Source organism: Petromyzon marinus, chromosome 8 (assembly GCF_048934315.1).
Source record: "Petromyzon marinus isolate PM22_M1 ecotype Great Lakes invasive population chromosome 8, UKy_Petmar_22M1.pri1.0, whole genome shotgun sequence".
In the NCBI taxonomy this organism is placed as follows: domain Eukaryota; kingdom Metazoa; phylum Chordata; class Hyperoartia; order Petromyzontiformes; family Petromyzontidae; genus Petromyzon; species Petromyzon marinus.
In genome coordinates, this window is record NC_133674.1 from 6,031,799 (window position 1) to 6,052,191 (window position 20,393).

Below are 20,393 nucleotides of genomic sequence, written 5' to 3' on the forward strand. Positions count from 1 at the left end.
AGCGATGTTAAATAATCCTTGCCAGGACCTTTCCCGGCACACTCAGGAGGGAGATGCCCCTGTAGTTGTTACAGTCTGTGCGGGTCCCTTCTTAGAGAAGGGGACCACCAGGGCATACTTTCAGTCCTGCAGGACCCGTTCAGTTGTCCAGACTGTTATTATAATATAATATATGGCAGTCAGCGCAGAAACGCCACCCTCCCTCAGCATTTCGCTTGGGAGATCATCTTTGCCCGATGATTTTCCTGGTCTCAGACTCTGGATTGCCTTTCATACTTCCTCAACAGATGGCACTTCAGCCAGCCACTCAAAGGGAATGACTACTCCTTCAAATATATGAGGAACTGCAGCCTCAGCAGAGTCATCCCCATTTTGCCCCATGATGTTTTCCAGGCTGAGGGATTCTCCTCTCCAAAGACCTCACAGAAATGCTCTGTAAATCTGCAAACCTGTTCCTGGGGGCTGAAGATTGGATCAACATTCTTTCCCCAAATGATATTGATAGGTGTTTTATGGAGTTAAGAGTGACATGTGATTGCAGGCTACTGAGGCAGACTCCATCTCCTAAGCAACTCGCGACCACCACCCATTCTTGCAGCACCACACAGCTCTCCGAACCTCCGAGCGAAAGCTGAGGTTCACCTCCTCATTCTCCGACGTGGGATGCTGTGGGCGGGAGTGGGCCTGTCGCTTTTTCTCAGCCAGCTGGAACAGTCCTCCTTCAGCCAGGGTCTCTGGGGAGGTTTGGATCATGTACCCAAAGCAGCCATTGCAGCTGCATGAGCCACAGTCCTAAACCTCACCCATTTCGCCTCGGCATCAGGAGATGGGGGGGGGGGGGGGCGATACAATCCCCAGCTGCAAGCAATGATTAAATTCTCGTTTGCAACCTTCATCAGCTAGCTGAGACCAGGCCAATGTGGGTTTGAATGGAGTCCTAGATATGCACCCACTACTGGAGTGGAGGAATGGCAGGTGCATCTTACAGATGACAAGCCAATGGTCAGTGGGCAGATCATCTCCACTGTAGGTCCTGGTGTCAAGGACATGGGCTTGCATCCACTGTTCCGTCACTATATAGCCCAGCAGATGTTCTTGCTCGGACTCGGCATGCATCCATGAGGTTATGTTGATGCGCCGATGCCACAACAGCGTGTTGGTAATTACAAGCCCATGGGCTGCATAGAAGTCTAGCAGCCTCCTATCATTGTTATTGAGCTGATCTGGCCCATGCCTTCCAATCACTCCATCCCAGGTGCCAGCATCATGATCCACTCGGGCATTAAAGTCATCCAACAAGATGACTCTATGCTGAAGGGCCACGTTAGCTTGCACCTGTGACAGGTCATAGAAGGCATTTGACTCATCGGCCTTGCCTGCATCTCTCCACTGATGTTCATCTTTGGTGGGGGCATAAGTAACCACCAACACCATTGCTTGCCTCTGGTTTATGGGAAGGCGAGCCTACAGTAGCCTGGGGCTTACAGCTTTCCACACCTCATCGCCATGCTCCCACGCCCCCTTCATCGTTTTGTTCAGTGTAAGTGCCACTCCCTGTTGTTTGGCAATCTCCTGCCCCAAGTAGAGGACTGTCTACCCTTTTTTATTCTTGGTTCTTTCGGTAAAGTCACGTAGAATGGAAATAAAATAATAAATAATAATACGTGACTTCACCGAAAGAACCAAGAAGATGAATCCCTGCAGTCACGAAAGCTTTAAATCGAGACTGTCTACCCCTCATGGTGGCTGGTGCCAGAGCCAGTCCACCGGACGTCCTGAATACCACAGAGATCCAGGCGGTACCAGTCCAGCTCCTGACAGAGGAGTGGGGAGCCTCTCCTCAGGAGTGAGGGTTCGAACATTCCACGTGGCAACTCGCAATGGATTATTTTATATTATAGAGGAACCCTGAGGGTACGGGTTCAGTCTCCTGGCTCCGAAAAATGGGGTTTGGCCAGGAGATGTCATAGATGCCTGTCCCCTTGGGGCCTCCTGCAACGAGCTTAGTTAGATTTTTTCCATGTAGTTTAGTGGTACTTAGGTTGAAGGTTGAGGGGTTACCTGCCCCTCACACCCGTCCAGAGCACCCTTTGGCCGCTGTGGTGGCGACAAACGCCATGAGGGGAATGACCAATTGAAATTGGCCTTCCCCCCATGGCACTCCTCACCGCAGCATTACTGTCCGGCACCACCTAGGAGATAGGGGGTTGTTTTGCCGTTCCTATGATATAGCTGCTCACCTGTAGTGCACTTACACTATCACACACCTGCCTGCACGTGCCCCATAATGAGGAGGCTTGTTCATACTCTCTCACTAAATGCCAAACCAGTGTCGTGGTTATTATAAGAAAATTAGTCAAATGGAAGATTTTGTATGTTAATGGAACAGGGCTAGCATAGTCTTAGGCTACATTTTCTATTTCACAATGTGTCAGGGTGCGTGCTGAGGTCGAACACGGTCAGTCGTGGCTTAATTAACACAACGTAGTGTTCATGGGACAGGCGAGATTGTTCATCTTGTCAAAAACAAATGAATTTCCTCAATTCTTGGACAAGGAAATTGCCTACGGCAACGCGCAAAATCAGAAGAGTGAAAAATGCATTCGAGTGAGAAGATGAATGAAGAAAACAGGACGAAGATACGATTCTACCTGTACAATCTTGGGTATATTTAATGGGTTTCTTTATTGCCTTTTTGTTGTTCAGAATAGGGAGAAGAACATGATTAATTAACTGTTAGACAGCTGCAAATTGCCTCACTGGAAAAGTCAATCAAACTGTGAAAATGTCACTGCATATTTGCGAACCATTGCCCACGCCGCGCCATGTGAAATGATAAGTGCTTGCCCAACTATTGCAACCCTGTCTCCGCCGCAGTAGCCCGGAGTGAGCGGCAGAATGTTATCAGGAAATGATGGGAGTTAAAAAAAAATATCAGATGGTGTCTTAATTGTGCGTTTGTGTTTTGTGTGCTTTGCTACCCCGCGAGACAGATGCTCCCAGCTGCTCCATTCCACTGCTAGAGAAGCCCCATGCAGAGAAGCACTGCATGTGCTAGTGAATAAGTGAAAATAACCATTGTCATCCTTTGAAGCCGTTGGATCACCTTGGGACAATGAATCTGCCCCGCAGGGTTGTTGAAGGGATACGTCTCATCGTTCGTCATTTGTATCGGCAGGCCATTACAATAATGCAGAATAGGTAAGCGTTGTGTTTTCGGAGTAAAATTGATGTTCATTCATCTCACTCCATGCTTGATCAAGAAATGTTTTAACATATTATTACATCGGCATCTCATAATATTGGGTTAAATTATTTCACGTATCAGTGAGTGGTGCTTGGCTTACTCTCTGTATTTTTGTTTTTTAATCAAGGTAGTTTACTACATCACAGTATCGTGAGAGATAGCAGTAGCTTGGGGCAGCCTTTATCCAGGAAACAGACCCAAACTGATGGTCCAATGGTATTGCTGTATGTCTGTCAATCGAAGGACACATACATGCGAAAACAAAGAACTATATAAACCCCGGAACCAATTGTTACGGAACTTACTGCAGCTTACCAACGTAATGGGATTAGCGAATGTGCAGAATTGAGATGGATTGTGGCATTGGAAGACCGATCGGGGATGGCGATGGCGTGGGAAGACCTCCATTGCAGCGGTGGATAGACATTGACTGACGATGAAGATTACGTGTTGTCTGTGTGCATCTGTTTGCCTGTGCATTTGCTTGTGCACATTTCTCCATTTGTAACAAATATTATTGTGAACCTCTCCATGCCTTTACATGCAAAGTATCTTTATATCATACTTATTTTGGAAATAAGGATACAGCCTAAGATATCTCAACACAAAATGGAGGCTCACTCAATGGCCTGGCTTGTCAGTTTGTCAGCTTGTATTTTTTTATTTGGTAGTGGAATAAATGCATCACTCACACATTGAACTGTTACAGCCATACAAACATTGCAACTAAACCTCCATATTCAGTTGTAGTTCCTAACATAGTAATTAATAAAGTATTCATGCTCGTATAAATTGCGTGAAAATTTTGAGATAAATAATTTGATCACAAGGCATGATATACAGATTAAATCCTTTCCTGGCAATAAAAATAAATCGATAATTGTACTTGCGGATTTTTGGCATTTTGCTTCCAATGCCAACTAATAACATTGAGAGTTGTTCTGATGTAAGAGTGTCACGGCATTATTGTGTAATTTAAGCCCCAGATATGCCTTTAAGAAAAGGAAGTGTTATTTCAATGGTGTAAATAAAGGACATGGAATCAATCTTCTGACAAAGTATCAAGTCAGTGGCTCCATCTACTTGCCCACACCAAATCCCACAACATTGATTGCAGAGAAGAGATCGTTGGGCCAGTATGATGACCAAATACACCAGAGAGCCTTGGGGAATAGCTACTAGAATTGCATTCTGTGTAAGATCCTTGACATTCAGTAAAGTACATACAGAATACATAGCATGCATGTGAATACATACACACGCTAGAGAGTAGTTGCGGGGCCATGGTTCAAACACACGGCGCTTGCGAACAAGTGGCGGTGTAGTGGTTGGCGCACTGCATTATGAATCCAGTGACCTGAGTTTTATTCCCGGCCAAGGCTCATATTAGAGAAGAGTGATATCTGGAGCCAGTCCTGGACCTCCGATCACCGACCCACACTGCCCAGGCTGGTGACATATGGCCAAACGATCGCCTTGACTGAGATGGAGTTGGGAAAACCTCATACAGCAGTGGACTGACAAGGATCTGAAAATTACTGTCATAGTTATCCTTTATAAATATTGGATGAACGTGAAATGTAACAGTAATTTAAAGTCTTCTTTGGTTCTTTCGGTAAAGTCACGTAGAATGAGAATAAAATAATAAATTGATAAAATAAAATAACACAATAATATTCTCACGACGTTTCGGCCACAACACAAGCGGCCTTCATCAGGTGAAGGGGGCGAGACTGTCTGGTAGGACAGCGCTGGAGTGAGAGAGCCACGTTCAGATCACGGCTTTTAAGCTGTGTGAGAGGAACAAAGAGCCTTGACAAAGGGATTAGCATAAAATTTAGCATTGAAATGGCTGAATGATTAGCTTGTGACTGGTCACAGAAATAGCTATGTTAAAAGTTAAAGAATACACATCCGCAGAGGCACCCATTGTTAAAAGGAATTAGCATAGAATTTAGCATTGAAATAGCTAAGTTAAGGCATACACATCCGCAGAGGCACCCCTTGACAATGGGATTAGCATAGAATTTAGCATTGAAATGGCTGAGTGACTCGCTTGTAATTGCTACAGAAATAGTTACGTTGAAGTCAGAGCATACACATTCACCGAGGCACTTAGTACAAATCAAACAGGAGAATTTAGCATTGAAATAACTAGGCGAATTTAGCATTGAAATAACTGGGTGATTTGCTAGTGACTGGTCACAGAAATGACTACACATCTGAGCTATTCACAGTACTATATAGTGAACCAATAAAAACTAAAATATAAATTACCTTCATGTTATCAATAAACTCTATATTCTCCAATCAGCTAAGCTACCAACCATAAGTCGTTATATATCACAATGCTATATGGCGAAAAAATGGGTGGATTCTTACCCTCAAATTTCCGTACCAATTTAAAGTCTCAATGGTTCTGGCTGGCCTAGATACATAGCAACATGCTACATAGATACTATTATAGACAAAGATTACACCAATGCATATGATAGCAATAAAAATATTAAAACAAAATATTATCGATAGAGAGATACTGCAAATAACGACAACCAGGCAAATGTATGCAGTATAGAGGCCAATGCATAAGCGTATGCATGAATTACAGACATGAGAAAACAACACGAATACAATTACAGTGGATAGGACAGCAGACAAGCAGAAATACAAATCAAGCAGAGAGTGTTAGTGGCGATGGTCTGCACATGAAAACGCGTGTACCAAATACACATATTGCAGCCTTGTGGGCTTTGGCAGGCTCGCATTAAGTATAAACTGAAACAAACAAAAAAATTCCACACCTTTCCAAGATTGCAATTTTAACAGATTATTAATTAAATTTAACGAGGTTGGTAATGGCTGTATTTGTGTGTTGATTTTCACATCTCTGGGGCATTTCACGAAAGGGAATTCGTCTGCCAGGGAGCTTTTGGTCATTGGCTAATTGCATGCAGGCCATGAAAAAAATTAAACACGAATAATTTTATATTTGGCGGCATTAGAACCATTGAATCATTCATTATAACACTCAGCAAGATGCGTGTCTGTTTCTGTACCATCCTCTTGAAATATTCATGCAATATTCTTATTAAACACCACAACAACCGAATGTTTGATACATTCCGCTTTGAAATCTATCCTCCACGTGGTCCGAGCTGCGTGCGACCCACTATTTATTAAAAGGCGGTCGCCAGCATGCCTGCTCTAGCGCTCGCACCGCAGTGTTTTCCATTTCATCTCGGCAGTCATCGCTACCAGCCTCACCTGGACAAATCTCCACTCTGGCTAATGGTCAATCACAAACGCTGGGTTTTGCAAATTAAATTTTACCAGTGTTTACTTTTTGTTGTGTGCGGTTAAATTGAATTTCTTGCAGATTTCTTGAGCCTATGCAAGTATGAATATATGTACATGTATGTCGAACTGCTTTTGCACCGTATGTAGCCAACCATGCGAATCAGAGGTGCGAAAGTACGTGTCCCGTTCACCCCAAAGCTCAGCTTCATACTTGAATAAACTAATCGTATCATTATAAAACTTTATAGACATCTAAGTAGGTTCTGTAATTATTCGATCACAAAACCACTGCAGTAGCATTTTAAATGTGTGTATGTATGTTGCACTTCTTTCACACCGTACGTAGCCAACCGTGATAATTGTAGGTGTGAAAATAAGGTGCGTCTATTTCACATAATCTCAATTCATTGGCTTTGCTCAAAATTCATACGTTGCTGATTTCACGCGTATCTGCGAGAATCCTTGTACCTATGGGAAAAATAAGTGCATGTACACGCATGTGTGTCTGGTGCAAGGGGTTGGGTGTGCATGAGCTCCTTAAAGGTGAGTTGGACATCTCGAACAATCTGGCTGGCTGCCTCTTGCTCCACCGTCCTCCTCGTCATGTCCTGAGGGCTCTTTGCCCTCTGCATGATTCCAATGTGAACAGTCAACAAGAGGAGCAATATCTTTGTGACATGCCACCCAGTTACAGGGTCAAGACGAATAGACTTTGACCCACTCCTTCCATTTGCCACTCACTCATCTTTATATCTGTGACCTGCGTAGCTGCAGCCACATAATAATGTGTTTGTCCTGACAAAGGCTCTTGCAAGCTGGAGAAGAGCACATGCTTTCACACATGGGCACATGATTACAAATCACACCACTCAACAATATTATTTTCATGGAAGCAAAATCAAAGGGTTTGGGGAAAGTACAACGTCCAATGCTAGAAAATGATGCAAGTGAACAACGAACATTATGCCAATTTTCCTTTTCAAAATGTATAAAAACATGAACATGACAAATGCGTAATGAAATTAAAATAACGTAAAGGAGAGAGTTGATGTGCATATCTTTGATTCAATGTTCCTGGTAAATCAATACGTTTGTCTGAGAGCAGCTGGAGGATCCACACACACACATACCTTTCCCAGGGGAGCAAAGCTTACGCTCAATGAATCAAATGTATGCACATTTACTGCCCTAATGAGTTCTGCAGTGCACATAAAGAATGGTGGGGAAAAATGACCGCATGAATACATTAGCCAGCGATTATTATAAACACGCGGCACGTAAATTCCTACAGAGCACGTAAAATACTGCCATGCGATTAAAAGACGCAGCGCAAATGGTTTAAAAAGAGCCTCGGTAAATTTATATTCCGTGCATGTGCTCAAAAATGTGTATAACGTGCGGCGATAACAATGTGACCGGTTTCCTCCAAATCAGATTTACTTTCGTCCTGCCTGGTTCCCACCTGGCTCTCACGGCACAGTCACGGAGATGGAGAATTTCAAGTATCAAGCATCACAGACCAGCCCAGATATAATGACTTTCTATCTGACAGTGGTTTGCCACAGAGAACCCTACTTCGAAGCAACCCCCCCTCCCCCTCCTCAACCAAATAACAACCACTTTACACTTCGATGGAAAGATAGCAGTGAGACATTTTATTTCGCGAGGCAATTAATCTGTCCACTCGGGACTCATCTGTTCTTTTTTTTTACATACATATATATCACTGTCGTCTGTGCACCTTCAACTGAGGAAGAGAAAAAGGTCGACATGAACTATCTCCTGAAGCCCTCTCGTGGCTAGCAGACCTCGACATTGCCATTTAGCTCCTGAACATATTGCCATACCCAAGAATAGAAAATAATATATATATAAAAGCACGAACCCACTGGCTGGTATGCAATTGGCCACATTAATTATGGAGCGCTTCCATTACCATGTTCCCCTATGTATGCAGGCGTAATAACGTCCGTGCCAGTTGTAGCGATGTCATCCCCAACACCCCCTTTCACGCTCAGTGTGTGAGAATCGGGACGCGAGTGGGCGGGGGGGAGGGGGGGGGCCCGCGCATGCCACCACTGCTCGTGAACTCCGGGGGGGGGGGCACTGTGTCGGCCACCTCCTCGACAAACTCCCCCTGGCTCGTCACCCAACATGCACCCACCCAGGATCAGCTGACAACGTCGTCGTATTTGTCCACACACGGGGGGGGGGGGGGGGGGGTTAAACGCCGGTTGCGATGCTTCGTCAGGTCTCTGTTGACCCTGGCAAAACTTTGTTGTAGCCGTGCGTGCTGATGATTGTGGACTACGAGGTTTAGATTAAAACTGGGTGAATCCAAAAGGCTCCGGGGGTATGGCAACATCATTAACCCCTGAAATCTGACACCTGTGCAGAAACTGTCAATGCTGCAGGAACCATTGTGCTTATGAACTAAAATTTGGCGGTACGCTTCATTACAGACACCTGAGCCAGTCTATTTTAGTGCCTCATCTATCTTTGGGTGATGCACAAAGCACAAAGGCAAATAGAGCTCTTCATGAGTCACGCACCATAAATATACATGGAGTCGACAAGAAAAAAAGGCGGGGATATATGTGTTGTCAAAATGAATCATTACTACCATAATGTAACAACTATATACAATGTCTAATTGGTAATTAGTATTAATTAGTAGTTGTATTACACGATACATTGAGATTCGAATTGGTGGCTAAATACATTTCGGACGTTCTTTTCTTCCTTTTGTACGGGATGTAACCAACAGGTCCTATCGATGTCACGGTTGAATGTTAAGGTCCTTCAACCAATTCCAAGGCGGCAGTAGATGCCGCATGTTAAATGTTGATATTTAAAATTGGGTAACGAAGGCGCAGCCCCGCAATTATCTCGCTCACGCCACTGCTGGCAGAAGGGCCAACACTAGGGAGAGGAGCCCTCGGGGCACCCACGAGACAGAGCATTTGGACTTCTCTTCTCCGCTGGCCAGACATGCTGGGAGAGGGTGGGGAGCAGCCACACTTTACCCAACCGCATGCAGCCCACTGATCGGCTAACTGTGGCGCTAGCCATTTGTACCGCATGATGGACAAAGGCAGTGGGGGGAATTTAACAATCTTGCTCCATTGTTTCAACTGCCGTGCCGAGAGGTAACCTTTGGGGCGCAAGTCCAGCGTGCTGACCGTTACACCACGGCAGCATCCCCCCTCATAGTCAAATGCAATGCCAGTATGATGCACACATTCAATTGGTCTCGCTGTACAGCATACACAAGGGGAGCTTTGCTGCAGTGGGTGGCAACATTCATTATGACCGCAGTGAGTTGGATTCCCTGCCACGGCTAATAGCGGTTTTGCGAGCAACATCTGATCCCTTCCTGCATCGCCCCACCCTCCACCAGCCCTAACTGAGCAGCATGGTGAGATATAGACAAACGAAACCCATAAGCAACATGGCATGGGAGGCCTTCATCCAGCAGTGGATCAGCAGCGGGCTGTAATTTACTATTATTATAATAATTATTTAACTACATGCAATATAGTCAGACCATTATCGTGCAAATCCAGCAGCAATTAATGATTTTTTGAAATCTACCGAACAATAGGGCTTCTGTTGCCCAGAGCCATATGTGTTCCTGTGGCACTTTAAAGGAGTTCTGAGTGTGAATTGCAAATGAATGAGCACTTAATATAACATAACAGTTGCATTAGCATGCTGTGTGTACAGGGCCTAAGAGAGGCTGATTAAAGCACTCAACACCTGGACTGTGTAAACATTGATTTAATGCAAATTCTGTCTGTAAATTGGACCCCTTTGCTAGGCCAACCAAACGACTCAAGAGACCAGAGGAAATTAAAAGCAACTTATGATCAAAGTGGATTACCAGAAGGACTTCTTTAAAAATAAAATGTTTAAAAAAAGAACCGCTCAAAATAAACAGTTAGCTTAGCAAACATTTAGATTTCATTTAATTGAGTCAAATACAACATTTTTCCGGCTGGGGGGGGCGGTGGCACTACTGGGAAACAGAGCAGAGTGTGAATCGCTCGCGTGGACCCACGATCAACATACTGAGAGAGAGAGAGAGGTGAATGACAGTAGGTCGCAGTGATTTTAGAGAATGTAATTTAAGAATAAAAACAACAACATACCAATGGGCTGAGAAAGGAAAGTTTACAATCAGTGCATATTGCCCAAATTTGATACCGGGATCACAAACATTGACAATGCCAAAAGATCAAAAAAATGGAAATGAAACACAAACGTCAGCGCACGCAAAAAGCACGGAGAGATGTTTTTTTTTTAAATACAATGAGAGATGGGAAGAGTAGCGCACGGATTAAAGCACACACCCAGATGAGAAACCTCGCATTGTTTAAGGAAGCAAATGGCCTTTGGCAGTTCCTCAAGCAGGGTGACGAACAGTCGTCGCTTATGCCACGCCTGATTGGCATAACACAGAGGTCCGTCCTCGGGCCCTTCCTATTATCAACATACGTCTCTCGACTTCCATCAATATGCTGATGATACACAATTGTACATTGCAGTGAAGTCAAAGTTAGATGTGGAGAGCCTCGGTAACCTCGAAGGTTGGTGCACGTGTGGTTTGCACAAAACTAAATGTTGCTTAATCCCCAAAAAAAAATCGGAGGTTCTGCCGGTTGGCACACACAAATTGTGGGAGGATCAGGTGTGGCTGTCACACACTCCAGGATTTATTGTTCTCCTCATCTAAAGAGCTTCGGTACCATACCTGAGCAGAATGTGTCGTTTGATCACCACGTGCAGGTCCTGCAATGTTCATATCAGGGCTGGAGGACAAAATTTGACCACCATTGAATCCTGCCAGCCAACACGGTGGCGTGTCGTAGCATAGTATTGACAAGGATCGATAATTGCAACTCACTGCTCTACGGGATGTCTGGCAAAAAGTTACAGCATGTACAACACTCTGTGGCAGGTGTCATGACGCGTACTGCAAGATCTTACCATGTCCGTACAGTGCTTGCTGAGCTACGTTGGCATCAGGTTGCCAGACGAGTACGTGATGAGGTCGTACTTATTGCACACCAAGTGCTTGTCACAAGTTAACCACAATGCCTTGCTGAACTCGTCAAGGAGCATGAACCAACATGTGGACTCCGGGCATCCTCACAGCGGCTTTTAGCTAGCAATCAAACAAAGACGCTCACTGCATCGCGTGCTTTCAGATGCGCTTCTGCGGCCATCTGAAATCGTCTTCCTTCCGATATTAGCGAGCCGCTGGAGCTATGCGATTTGAAATCGAGATTGAAAACTCATTTCGTTCGAACTGCGTTTTGTGTTTAGATTGTTGTTCTTCCCCCGCACCTTCGAATAGCACGGTTGGTTATGTACGGTGCCAAAGAAGTTCAACGTACATACATTACTAAAAGGGATGATTGCTGATGGGTGAGAACGGTGGGAGAATAGCAGCCAAAGTTTGAGATCACGCCTGAGAGATAGCAACTGTGGAAATAGAGTGATGATATCAGATCATGTCCAGCAGCGAGATGGATTGTGGCATTGCAAAACCATGAAGGATGGCATTGGCGTGGGGAGGCTTTCATCCAGCAGTAGATAGATAATGGCCGATGAAATGTACCTCGTTTGAGCATAGAACTATATTTTAACCGATGACGCGTTTAAGAAAAAGTATAAAATGTGAAACCACAGCAGGCTCCTCTGTCCATATCAAGGATGATTAAGTGCCAGGGTGTACGACACCCACGGTGGCAATACTAACAGCACACAAGGGGTTAAAGGGCAATTGTGTCTTGTCTTGACACTGTCAGTGGCTAATTGGGCCACTCGCCTGAATAAATATAAAAGCGACAGGCCCAGTACATTACTCACCTGTCAGGCGATCTCTCAGATCAGAGGACGATCAATGCGATTGCTATCTCGAAATCGGTCCAGGTGCATGGGCTGGCTGTGTTGAAAGTCACTAATCGGAGTAATCTCTACCCGGGAGATCAAGCAAACTGCTATGAAATCTGAATTTTTCTTCTTGGTTTTTAACTTTTAAGTCACGTAGAATTGAAATAAAATAATAAAAATAAAACATTATTTATTATGTTTTAAAAAATAATAAAAAGAACAATATTTTATTATGTTTTATTTTTATTATTGTATTTCAATTCTACGTGACTTTACCGAAAGAACCAAGAAGATTAATCCCTGCAGTCACGAAAGCTTTAAATCGAAATTTAAATCTGAATTTTGTTTAGCAAAAAAGGCAGCGTGTGGATTGGTCGTAGAGGTCACAAGAGTACAATCCCTATGCTTTACTGTTGTCAAATATAATAGAATGGAACAGAACTCCATTGTATGCATCTGCATAAAAACTAAATGTATTGTTCGGTTAGCGTCCCAGACCAATATTGTCGAGCAACATTTTTTACGAAAACTCTGTACTTGTTGTGATGAGACCTCTCTAGATCTCATCAACAGTCAGGTTTGTTAAACAAATGCCGTTGAATTGCCAGTAATTAATAGTCAAATCATTCAATTTAAACCATGGGGCCCCGTTCAATGCATATAAAGCAGTATTGTAGGTATACAAACTCATTACGTGTTGCTGTTGAGTTACTGTTATAAAATTTTACAATTTATAAATCCATTTTCCCATTGTATAATAAACATTTCACAAGTATAAAATTGGTTTAAAAAAAAACCATAGCAATTGTTCCAGTTTTTTTCTTCAAGCAGTAATTATTTATCATTAAAATGTCCACCAACAGGTAACTTATGAACACATTTATAACATTGATTTAAAAAAAAACTGCAACAAATTTCTTCATGAGATACCTGCCTTATGCTTAACAAAATTTAAATGAGCTTTGCCGATTAAATGAAACAACGATGCTAAGAATATATACGCGCCACCCTAAGTTTTCTGTAAAATTGATTTAATATCGGTGCCTTTTCCAACACAAACACGTGCGCACTCTCATCGCGCGCGCACACACACGGGCACGCACCCTTTTGCTCACATACTCACCAATAATATGAACCGTATTGGCGGCATTAGATTCGGAAAGAGGCAGAATCCACAGGTGAACCCTGACCATTAATCTTCCGCAAATGTCAGCAGTCTAGGCCTTTGTGAAAATTTCTCTGAGCCAACAACCACCTGAATGACCTCTGCCAATTCCCAATCACCCTCGCAGAACTCTTCCAGCCACCCACCCACCCAGCGCCCCCATGGGCTCAGCATGGATCACTTGGTGGCATTGCACGTGTGAGAGAGAGAGAGTAAACGAGGCAGTTTATTAAATCTGTCAGTTCTCGCAAAGTTATTAAACGAGCGCCGGAGCTGAATCGCCAGGGGAATTCGTGTGTCCAGCTGCCCTTTATCGCAGCGGGAATTAGGGGAGGGTGGACCAGGAGGTTTACCATCAAAGCAAGGTTAGCTGCTGGAAAATAAATGTTAAAATATAAATATTTTAAAATATAAAAGGCTGAGGAAGGATATTAAAATCATAATGTCGGAAATGTGAGAGAGGAAAAAAAAGAGTGTACACACATTTGTGTTTGCACGTGTGTGCGCGTGACATTAGGGGGTTTCTTGCTGTGTGTATACACTTGTCACGGGCTTTTTGCGCTGATTAACTTCGATGAGCCCCATAGTTTCATTGGAGTGCTCTTGCCGATAACGCCGAGTAAAATACTGCAGCATTCATTTAACAAGCCTGACCCGGCTGATGATACCCAGGCAGGTCAAAACCAGTCAAGTAATTGCGTACTTAAACAAATACTGCTGGATCAACATCAATCTGGAGAACCGAGAGACAGATGGACTGGTATACACGTTCATTTGTATGTGAATGTAAAGAATGGAGCTATGCAGCATGGTGTTTCAGTATTTGCTTTTACATTCTCATAAAATGTATGTGTGTGTGGGGGGGGGGGGGTGCATTTATGTATGTATTATGTTGAACTTCTTTCACATCGTACATAGCCAACCTCGCTTAGCATAGGTGCGGGCGGTCGGGGAGGCAACAAACTAAACACAAAAAGCAGTTTCTAAACAAAGAAATGTTAAAATCTAGACGACTTAAATGTGCATCGTAGCTCTAGTGGCTTCCGAATATCGGAAGGAAGAGCGTTCCAGACGGCCGCCGAAGCGCAATCTGAACAGCGCGCGATGCGTGTGGAATGTTGGGGGTGGAGGTGCATGTACATGGGGGGGGGGGGGGGGAGGGCAGTCACCTTGGGCAAAAAATCGTGGGAAACAAGGAGTAGGTGAAGTGGAAAACCGCGTGCATGCGAGGATGTGATCACAAGCATGCGCACGCAGGCAAGCGCGAGTATGCGTGCATGGATGCACGATAGTGCCGCGCGGTCTCCAGTGAAGTCGCTCACCCATCGTGGGTGTGTAAAAGGGCAAGGGAATCATTGCCGGTTGGAACGGTGATGCATCGTGGCTTCTTGCAAAAGGAGTTTGTTGTTGTTGTTGCAACGGAATGCGTGCGTTCTGCATGTGCACACACATGCAGTGTCTCCCAGCTACAGTTGTGAGCGGCAGACGGCAGTGCAGAGAAATGTATTGTTATACTGTATCATGCAGTCCCTGCCTTAACCAATCCCCATGGTGAAACATCGAATTGAATTGTTCGTACGTTTGGTGTTGTGAGCGCTCTGCGCTGCCTGCCACAGATGAGGTATTGTTGGCTTCAGTACATTCGCAAGTGGAGGCCCATTGTTGCTATGTGGCTTCACGAAATTCGGTAATTTGTGAGTTATTTCCAAATGTGGCGCGTTTGTACCATGATGCTAGCATGCGTTGGCCTTCTCTTTTTTGTTTTGAATCATATCACGGCGAGAACTTTAGCCCCCCCCCCCCCCCCTGTGAAGCAGACAATTCCTTTGCAGCATTGGCCAGGTCGGCCGCTGGACTCGAACCGCAATCCTGGGCACCGTGCAGTACATTGAACGCGCTTCCGCTTGGCCACGTCAGCTCTCAACGCATGGCATCGTATCGTATCGTCAAACCCAAGTGTGGGGTCAAATAACCTCCAACAATAACAACAAGCACCAGCCGTTCACCACTGAGTAGGCGGTGACGTCGCCACGGCGCTTGTGCCAGGCTCGGTGCACCTCCACAACCCACAAGATGTGAGGCGACCCTCTTCCCCCCAGGGTTGTGTGTGTCACATGCGGCTGTGTTCGTGCACGCCACACAACCACCAAAGACAAAGATCCCACCCGTGTAGCCTGTATCAGAATGTTGGGGCAAGTGCCCTAAGCGAGTAGCACCTATGAAGGCCGGTACGGCACACGAGGGGTCGGTGGCCAGCACCACGCCCGGCCGCCTTTGTCTCCCCAGCGGTGATGTTCGCACACCGCACCAGGTACTCACGTGGGGCTGAGTCGACCTAGGGGAAGGCCCCAAAGGCCGGTTCAGACAATCGTCACCGGTTGCTGGCCGTGAGCGTGAATCGAACTCGGGTCAGCGGGTTGGTAGTGCAGCGTAGCGCTAACCCGACGCACCTCCGCCTCCCCAATACACAACCGCCAGTAAGCAGCAGCGTCACGAGCGGCAACCACGCGGAGGACGTTACCGTAGGCCGAGTCGTAGAAGACGAGGAATCGCTGCCAGTGGAACTCGGTGACGGCGCGCAGGGCCACCTGCGTGGCGAGGGCCGGCGGCCGCAGCACCAGCGTGTAGCCGGGGCCCGCGCGGGGCCGCTGGCAGTCGCTGTGAGGGGAGCCCCCAGCCCCGCGCTGCACGAACAGGTGAGGGATGTGCAGCGAGTCGGTGAGGGCACGCAGAGCGCCCGCCTGGCTGCAGCCAGTGCTGCTCACCAGCGCCAGGATCCCCTGGGCCATCAGCTCGCAAGCTGCACGCACGCAGCAGAAGGCGAATTGTAGCTGGGATGATCAGTGGATCAAGTCGATTAATCAATTAAACGTTGCGATGGACAATCACTGGAGCCCCTTTTTTAAAAAAAAAATTGGAGGCCTGCCCCCTCATCCTGCCACCAGAAGCCTGGAGACCCCCCCCCCGCCCACGAGCCACGCACAGGGTGATAAAGCTGATTACTCCATTGATGTCGCCACAGTCAACCTCCAACGCATCACCTCCCGTCCAGCGGCACACGTGGTTACAAAGGTGAAGCATTTATTTTCCCTCTATTTTTTGTCATCCAATTTCGTCGCGTATTAAAACCGAAAATCGGTAGTACAGTCATTTCACTCGTTAAGCACTTGGATAGCTTACGTTTTTTTACGTTTAAACAGGTGAAAAACTCAAGATACCAGGAGAGTCTAATTTGCAAGAGTGACCTGGGTTCAATTCCAAAGTTAATGCCCTTGAACAAAAATCCTCTTTCTGAACATTGTCAGCAGTCACATCTTTATCGCAAATGCTAAATTCCCACAGTGATCGTTTCCAGCCAGGTGACCCACTTTCTCGGTACTCTGCAGTTTGGCCACCTCTTATTTTCAGTGAGTTCAAAAGTCCTTCATGTTGACACATTTGCGCTGAAAGTCCTTTGTGCATTGTTTATTGTTTTGCTGAACTGTTAGGTCACCGTTGTTGCTCCAGTATCGCATTGGACACCTTTTGTTATTATTATTATTGGACTCTCGTGGTACATGGACTCACCGCAAATTAAACAAAGGAACTGGTATTGCGTGGTCCGATCCCTTTCTGAAAGCCATCGTGAGTTCATCTGGCAGAAGCCGATGCGAGTTGTGTTGGCCACTGCGAGTCAGTTTTTTTTTTGTTCGGAGAGAAGGACTTATCATTGATCGGGGCAGCACGTCCCATAATGCACTGCGAGTACCTCATCAATCACACGATTTGCACCGTACTTGCCGGCGCTGTTTGGCACACGCTCTCTGGTGTACAAACCCCAAGCATGCCGAGGACATTTTTTATAGCGATACTTGCTATTACGGGTGTGGCCTCACGGACAACAAAAGATCCACGCAAATAAATACTAAAGCAACAATCCCCCGATACAAACCGACACAGGCTGTGAGGGCAAGCCCTGCTAGTGAGTACCTATTACACACAAACACACACATGCACACATATACACGCGCATACACATACGTAGAACTAAACATAAACATGCTAAAAATATATTAGAAATATAGAGGTTAACTGCACAGACCGATCATTTAGCTGTACAAGAGACACAACACGTGGAAAAATACCGGTGTGAATTGCAAACTAGACGCCTCCTACAACTGCAAGGTAAAATCCAAGTTGATTAATTGACTAACACATCGCTGTTGGAGATATTAATGAATAGAGTCACACTCCGCCACCCACCCACCACCATCCCATCATATTGTTTGAGGTTTGTGAAGTAAAGTTGCCTTTACAATACTTCACAAAGCAAACCATCAAGGTCAGGAAAGCACAATCCATCTTGTCGTCAGTTGTTGGTTCAGCATTTGCAAAGCACCCACGCGATTTGCATTGATAAATAAATCAAATACCGTTTGGGGTTTTCAGTTTCAGTGTGTAAAATGTCGAGTCTCGCAGATGGCAGTCAAAATCACTTAAACTGGAAACAGTGCATTTGTGAGTTAGGGTATGAGAAGCTAAATACGTCTGAAGTTGAACGGTTATAAAATGCATCACATGGCGTCTCAACATTAGTATGCAACATTAAAATAAAAAAATAGGTGCATCCCACTTGCAAAATATTCAGGATGAAGTATATATCGGTAGTTTGCGCGTAATAAATCGGACGCGTATTTTTTTTCTTCTTAACGACTTCTCACGCTCATCGCTATTCTATGCAGATGCAATATATATACACAGCTCGGCTGATCCAGCTGGAAAAAAAAGAGTTTGGGACTTTGCAATCCCACAAATCGCACCAGAGCTCGCAAGAGGCCATTTGGCCAGGTGATATTTCATGTTGCAATGGTTCAAAAGAGACATCGTGATCACCTTTGACCTATGACTTTCAATGTTTTTTTTTACTTCTGAGCATGAAAAGCAATCAAAGGAGATAGGTTTTGGATTATAAATTTGTGGGTTTTTTATTTCCACCTTTGCTGTTTTTTTCCAGGTAAGTAATGTAAAATGGTACTGACATATTTTGCCACAGTATTACTCGTGTTTTTACACAAAGAGCATCATGAAAATGAATCCTGAGCTTCAACATCGTTTTCTTGTCAATTCTGATGTAAGAACGCCAGAAATTATACCTGGCCATGTTTTAGTATTCTATCTTCAAAAGGCCTAAACACATTTCACCCTTTCACACTCCGGTGACTTGAATTCCAAACGGAGTGTCATCACCCAGCCACTAAGCCCCACCAGCAATCCTAGTAACTACCTTTTTCAATATTTATTACTCCATTTCTGTACACATCGGTATTACCTAAAGAAGGCCAGTTGGCTGAAACATTGATACCTTCCGTTGCTCTTGGTGACAATACACAAAAACTCGATAAATATATTTTATTTAAGCTGTTATTTTATGTTTTAGTTCACACAGTGACTTTGACAGCTGAATGAGATATAGTAAAATGCATTGTATATGGCCCCTTCAATTGTACTTTCAAAGTACAGTAGTATAATACAGAAAAAAGGTTGCAAACTTGCAGGCGAGATAGCGTTTATGAGTACGAAGAAAATCGTAATCTTCTTCACAAGCCACAATCAATCATTTGCTGGATGAAGACGTCCCAAGTCATCACCATCTCTCAGGATCCTGCAATGCGACAATCCAACGGAGCCCGTTCACACGAGCTAATTCCATCGCTCCATCTCCTCGATGCACGGCCTCTCAGACGCGTGCAAAAGGGAGGCGGTGGTTTTCAAACGTTACATTGGGAAACCACTGCTTTTTCCTGCAATTGTAGGTTTTCTTGTCCTTCCCTCCGTACCTTCCGATGAGTATGGTTGGCTACGTAGGGTGCAAATAAAGTTCAACATACGTCAGCGGTCTTAATTGCAAGGCCCGCGATCGATTGGCGGCCACTGATGGCCTTTAGTGCAGCTCCTAACTTGCAGCCCCGGACAATACACGGCATGTGAATCACCCCCCCCATCATCATCATCATCATCGTGCTGCTGTCAAAGCCCGATGGTTTTTAAATGGTGTGGCAGCTCTCACACTGATGTCTTATCGGCGAAAGTGGGCCCCCCTCTGAAAATGACTGAAGAACACTGACATACATACCTACAGAGCACGCCTCCTCCACCACCGCAACACCCATAACAACGCAGGGTAGAGCTGCCTGTAACCCATTAACAAGCCTGTCTCCACCCCCCCTCGCACTCCCCACTGCCCCCCCCCCACCCGCTCCTACAATTTCACTCTCGCTCATCACCACCACCACCACCACACGTCCAGTCGCGCAATCACCATTCTGCTGTACAGAGCGGCTGCAGGGGAAGAGGAAAAAAAAACTATCGCAAAGGCAACGCAGTGTCCAAACCTAATTCCATTTCTTCCATTCCAGAAGCTCGAGGTGAAAGGATTACGTTCATCGATTGCTTTCATCCACCGCAGCAGCAGCAGCAGCTGCTGCCCATCGCGCTGCAGCCTTCGCTTCAGCGCGCACCGCCCACGTGACCGCTCTCCCCCGTCCATGCGCGTGCCCGTGTTCGGAGGAGATGGCACCCCCGCACGATTCCAAGAGATTCGTCTGCGCACAATTTGTTTGCCTGGCTGCCATCACGCGAACTCTCCGCCCCCCCCCCCAACCCCTTTCCGCGAGCGAATGTGAATTGCTCGTCACCTTATTTGCAATTTCATTTATATTTACTACCTTGACACGCGATAACTCTTTTTTTTATCAATTTAATTTCCGTTATTTTTGTTGCTGTTGCATTGATGAGACCATGGAGGAT

At 45.3% G+C, this 20,393-nt stretch overlaps 1 protein-coding gene across 8 annotated transcripts in view; it reads right to left on the bottom strand.

Annotated features, from left to right (window-relative positions):
* LOC116940164 (glutamate receptor ionotropic, delta-2-like) overlaps positions 1-20,393 on the bottom strand; it is a 219,091-nt gene that overhangs the window by 101,259 nt on the left and 97,439 nt on the right. For 6 of the 8 annotated variants that reach the window (XR_012941244.1, XM_032949512.2, XM_032949511.2 and 3 more), the window contains exon 3: positions 16,129-16,407. The exons of the other annotated variants lie outside the window; for them this stretch is intronic. Coding sequence is in view for 5 of the 6 variants with exons in the window: in XM_032949512.2 (XP_032805403.1) it covers positions 16,129-16,407 (279 nt within the window). In the remaining variant the exon portion in view is untranslated. The remainder of the gene's footprint in view (positions 1-16,128; positions 16,408-20,393) is intronic. 8 annotated transcript variants of the gene reach the window in all.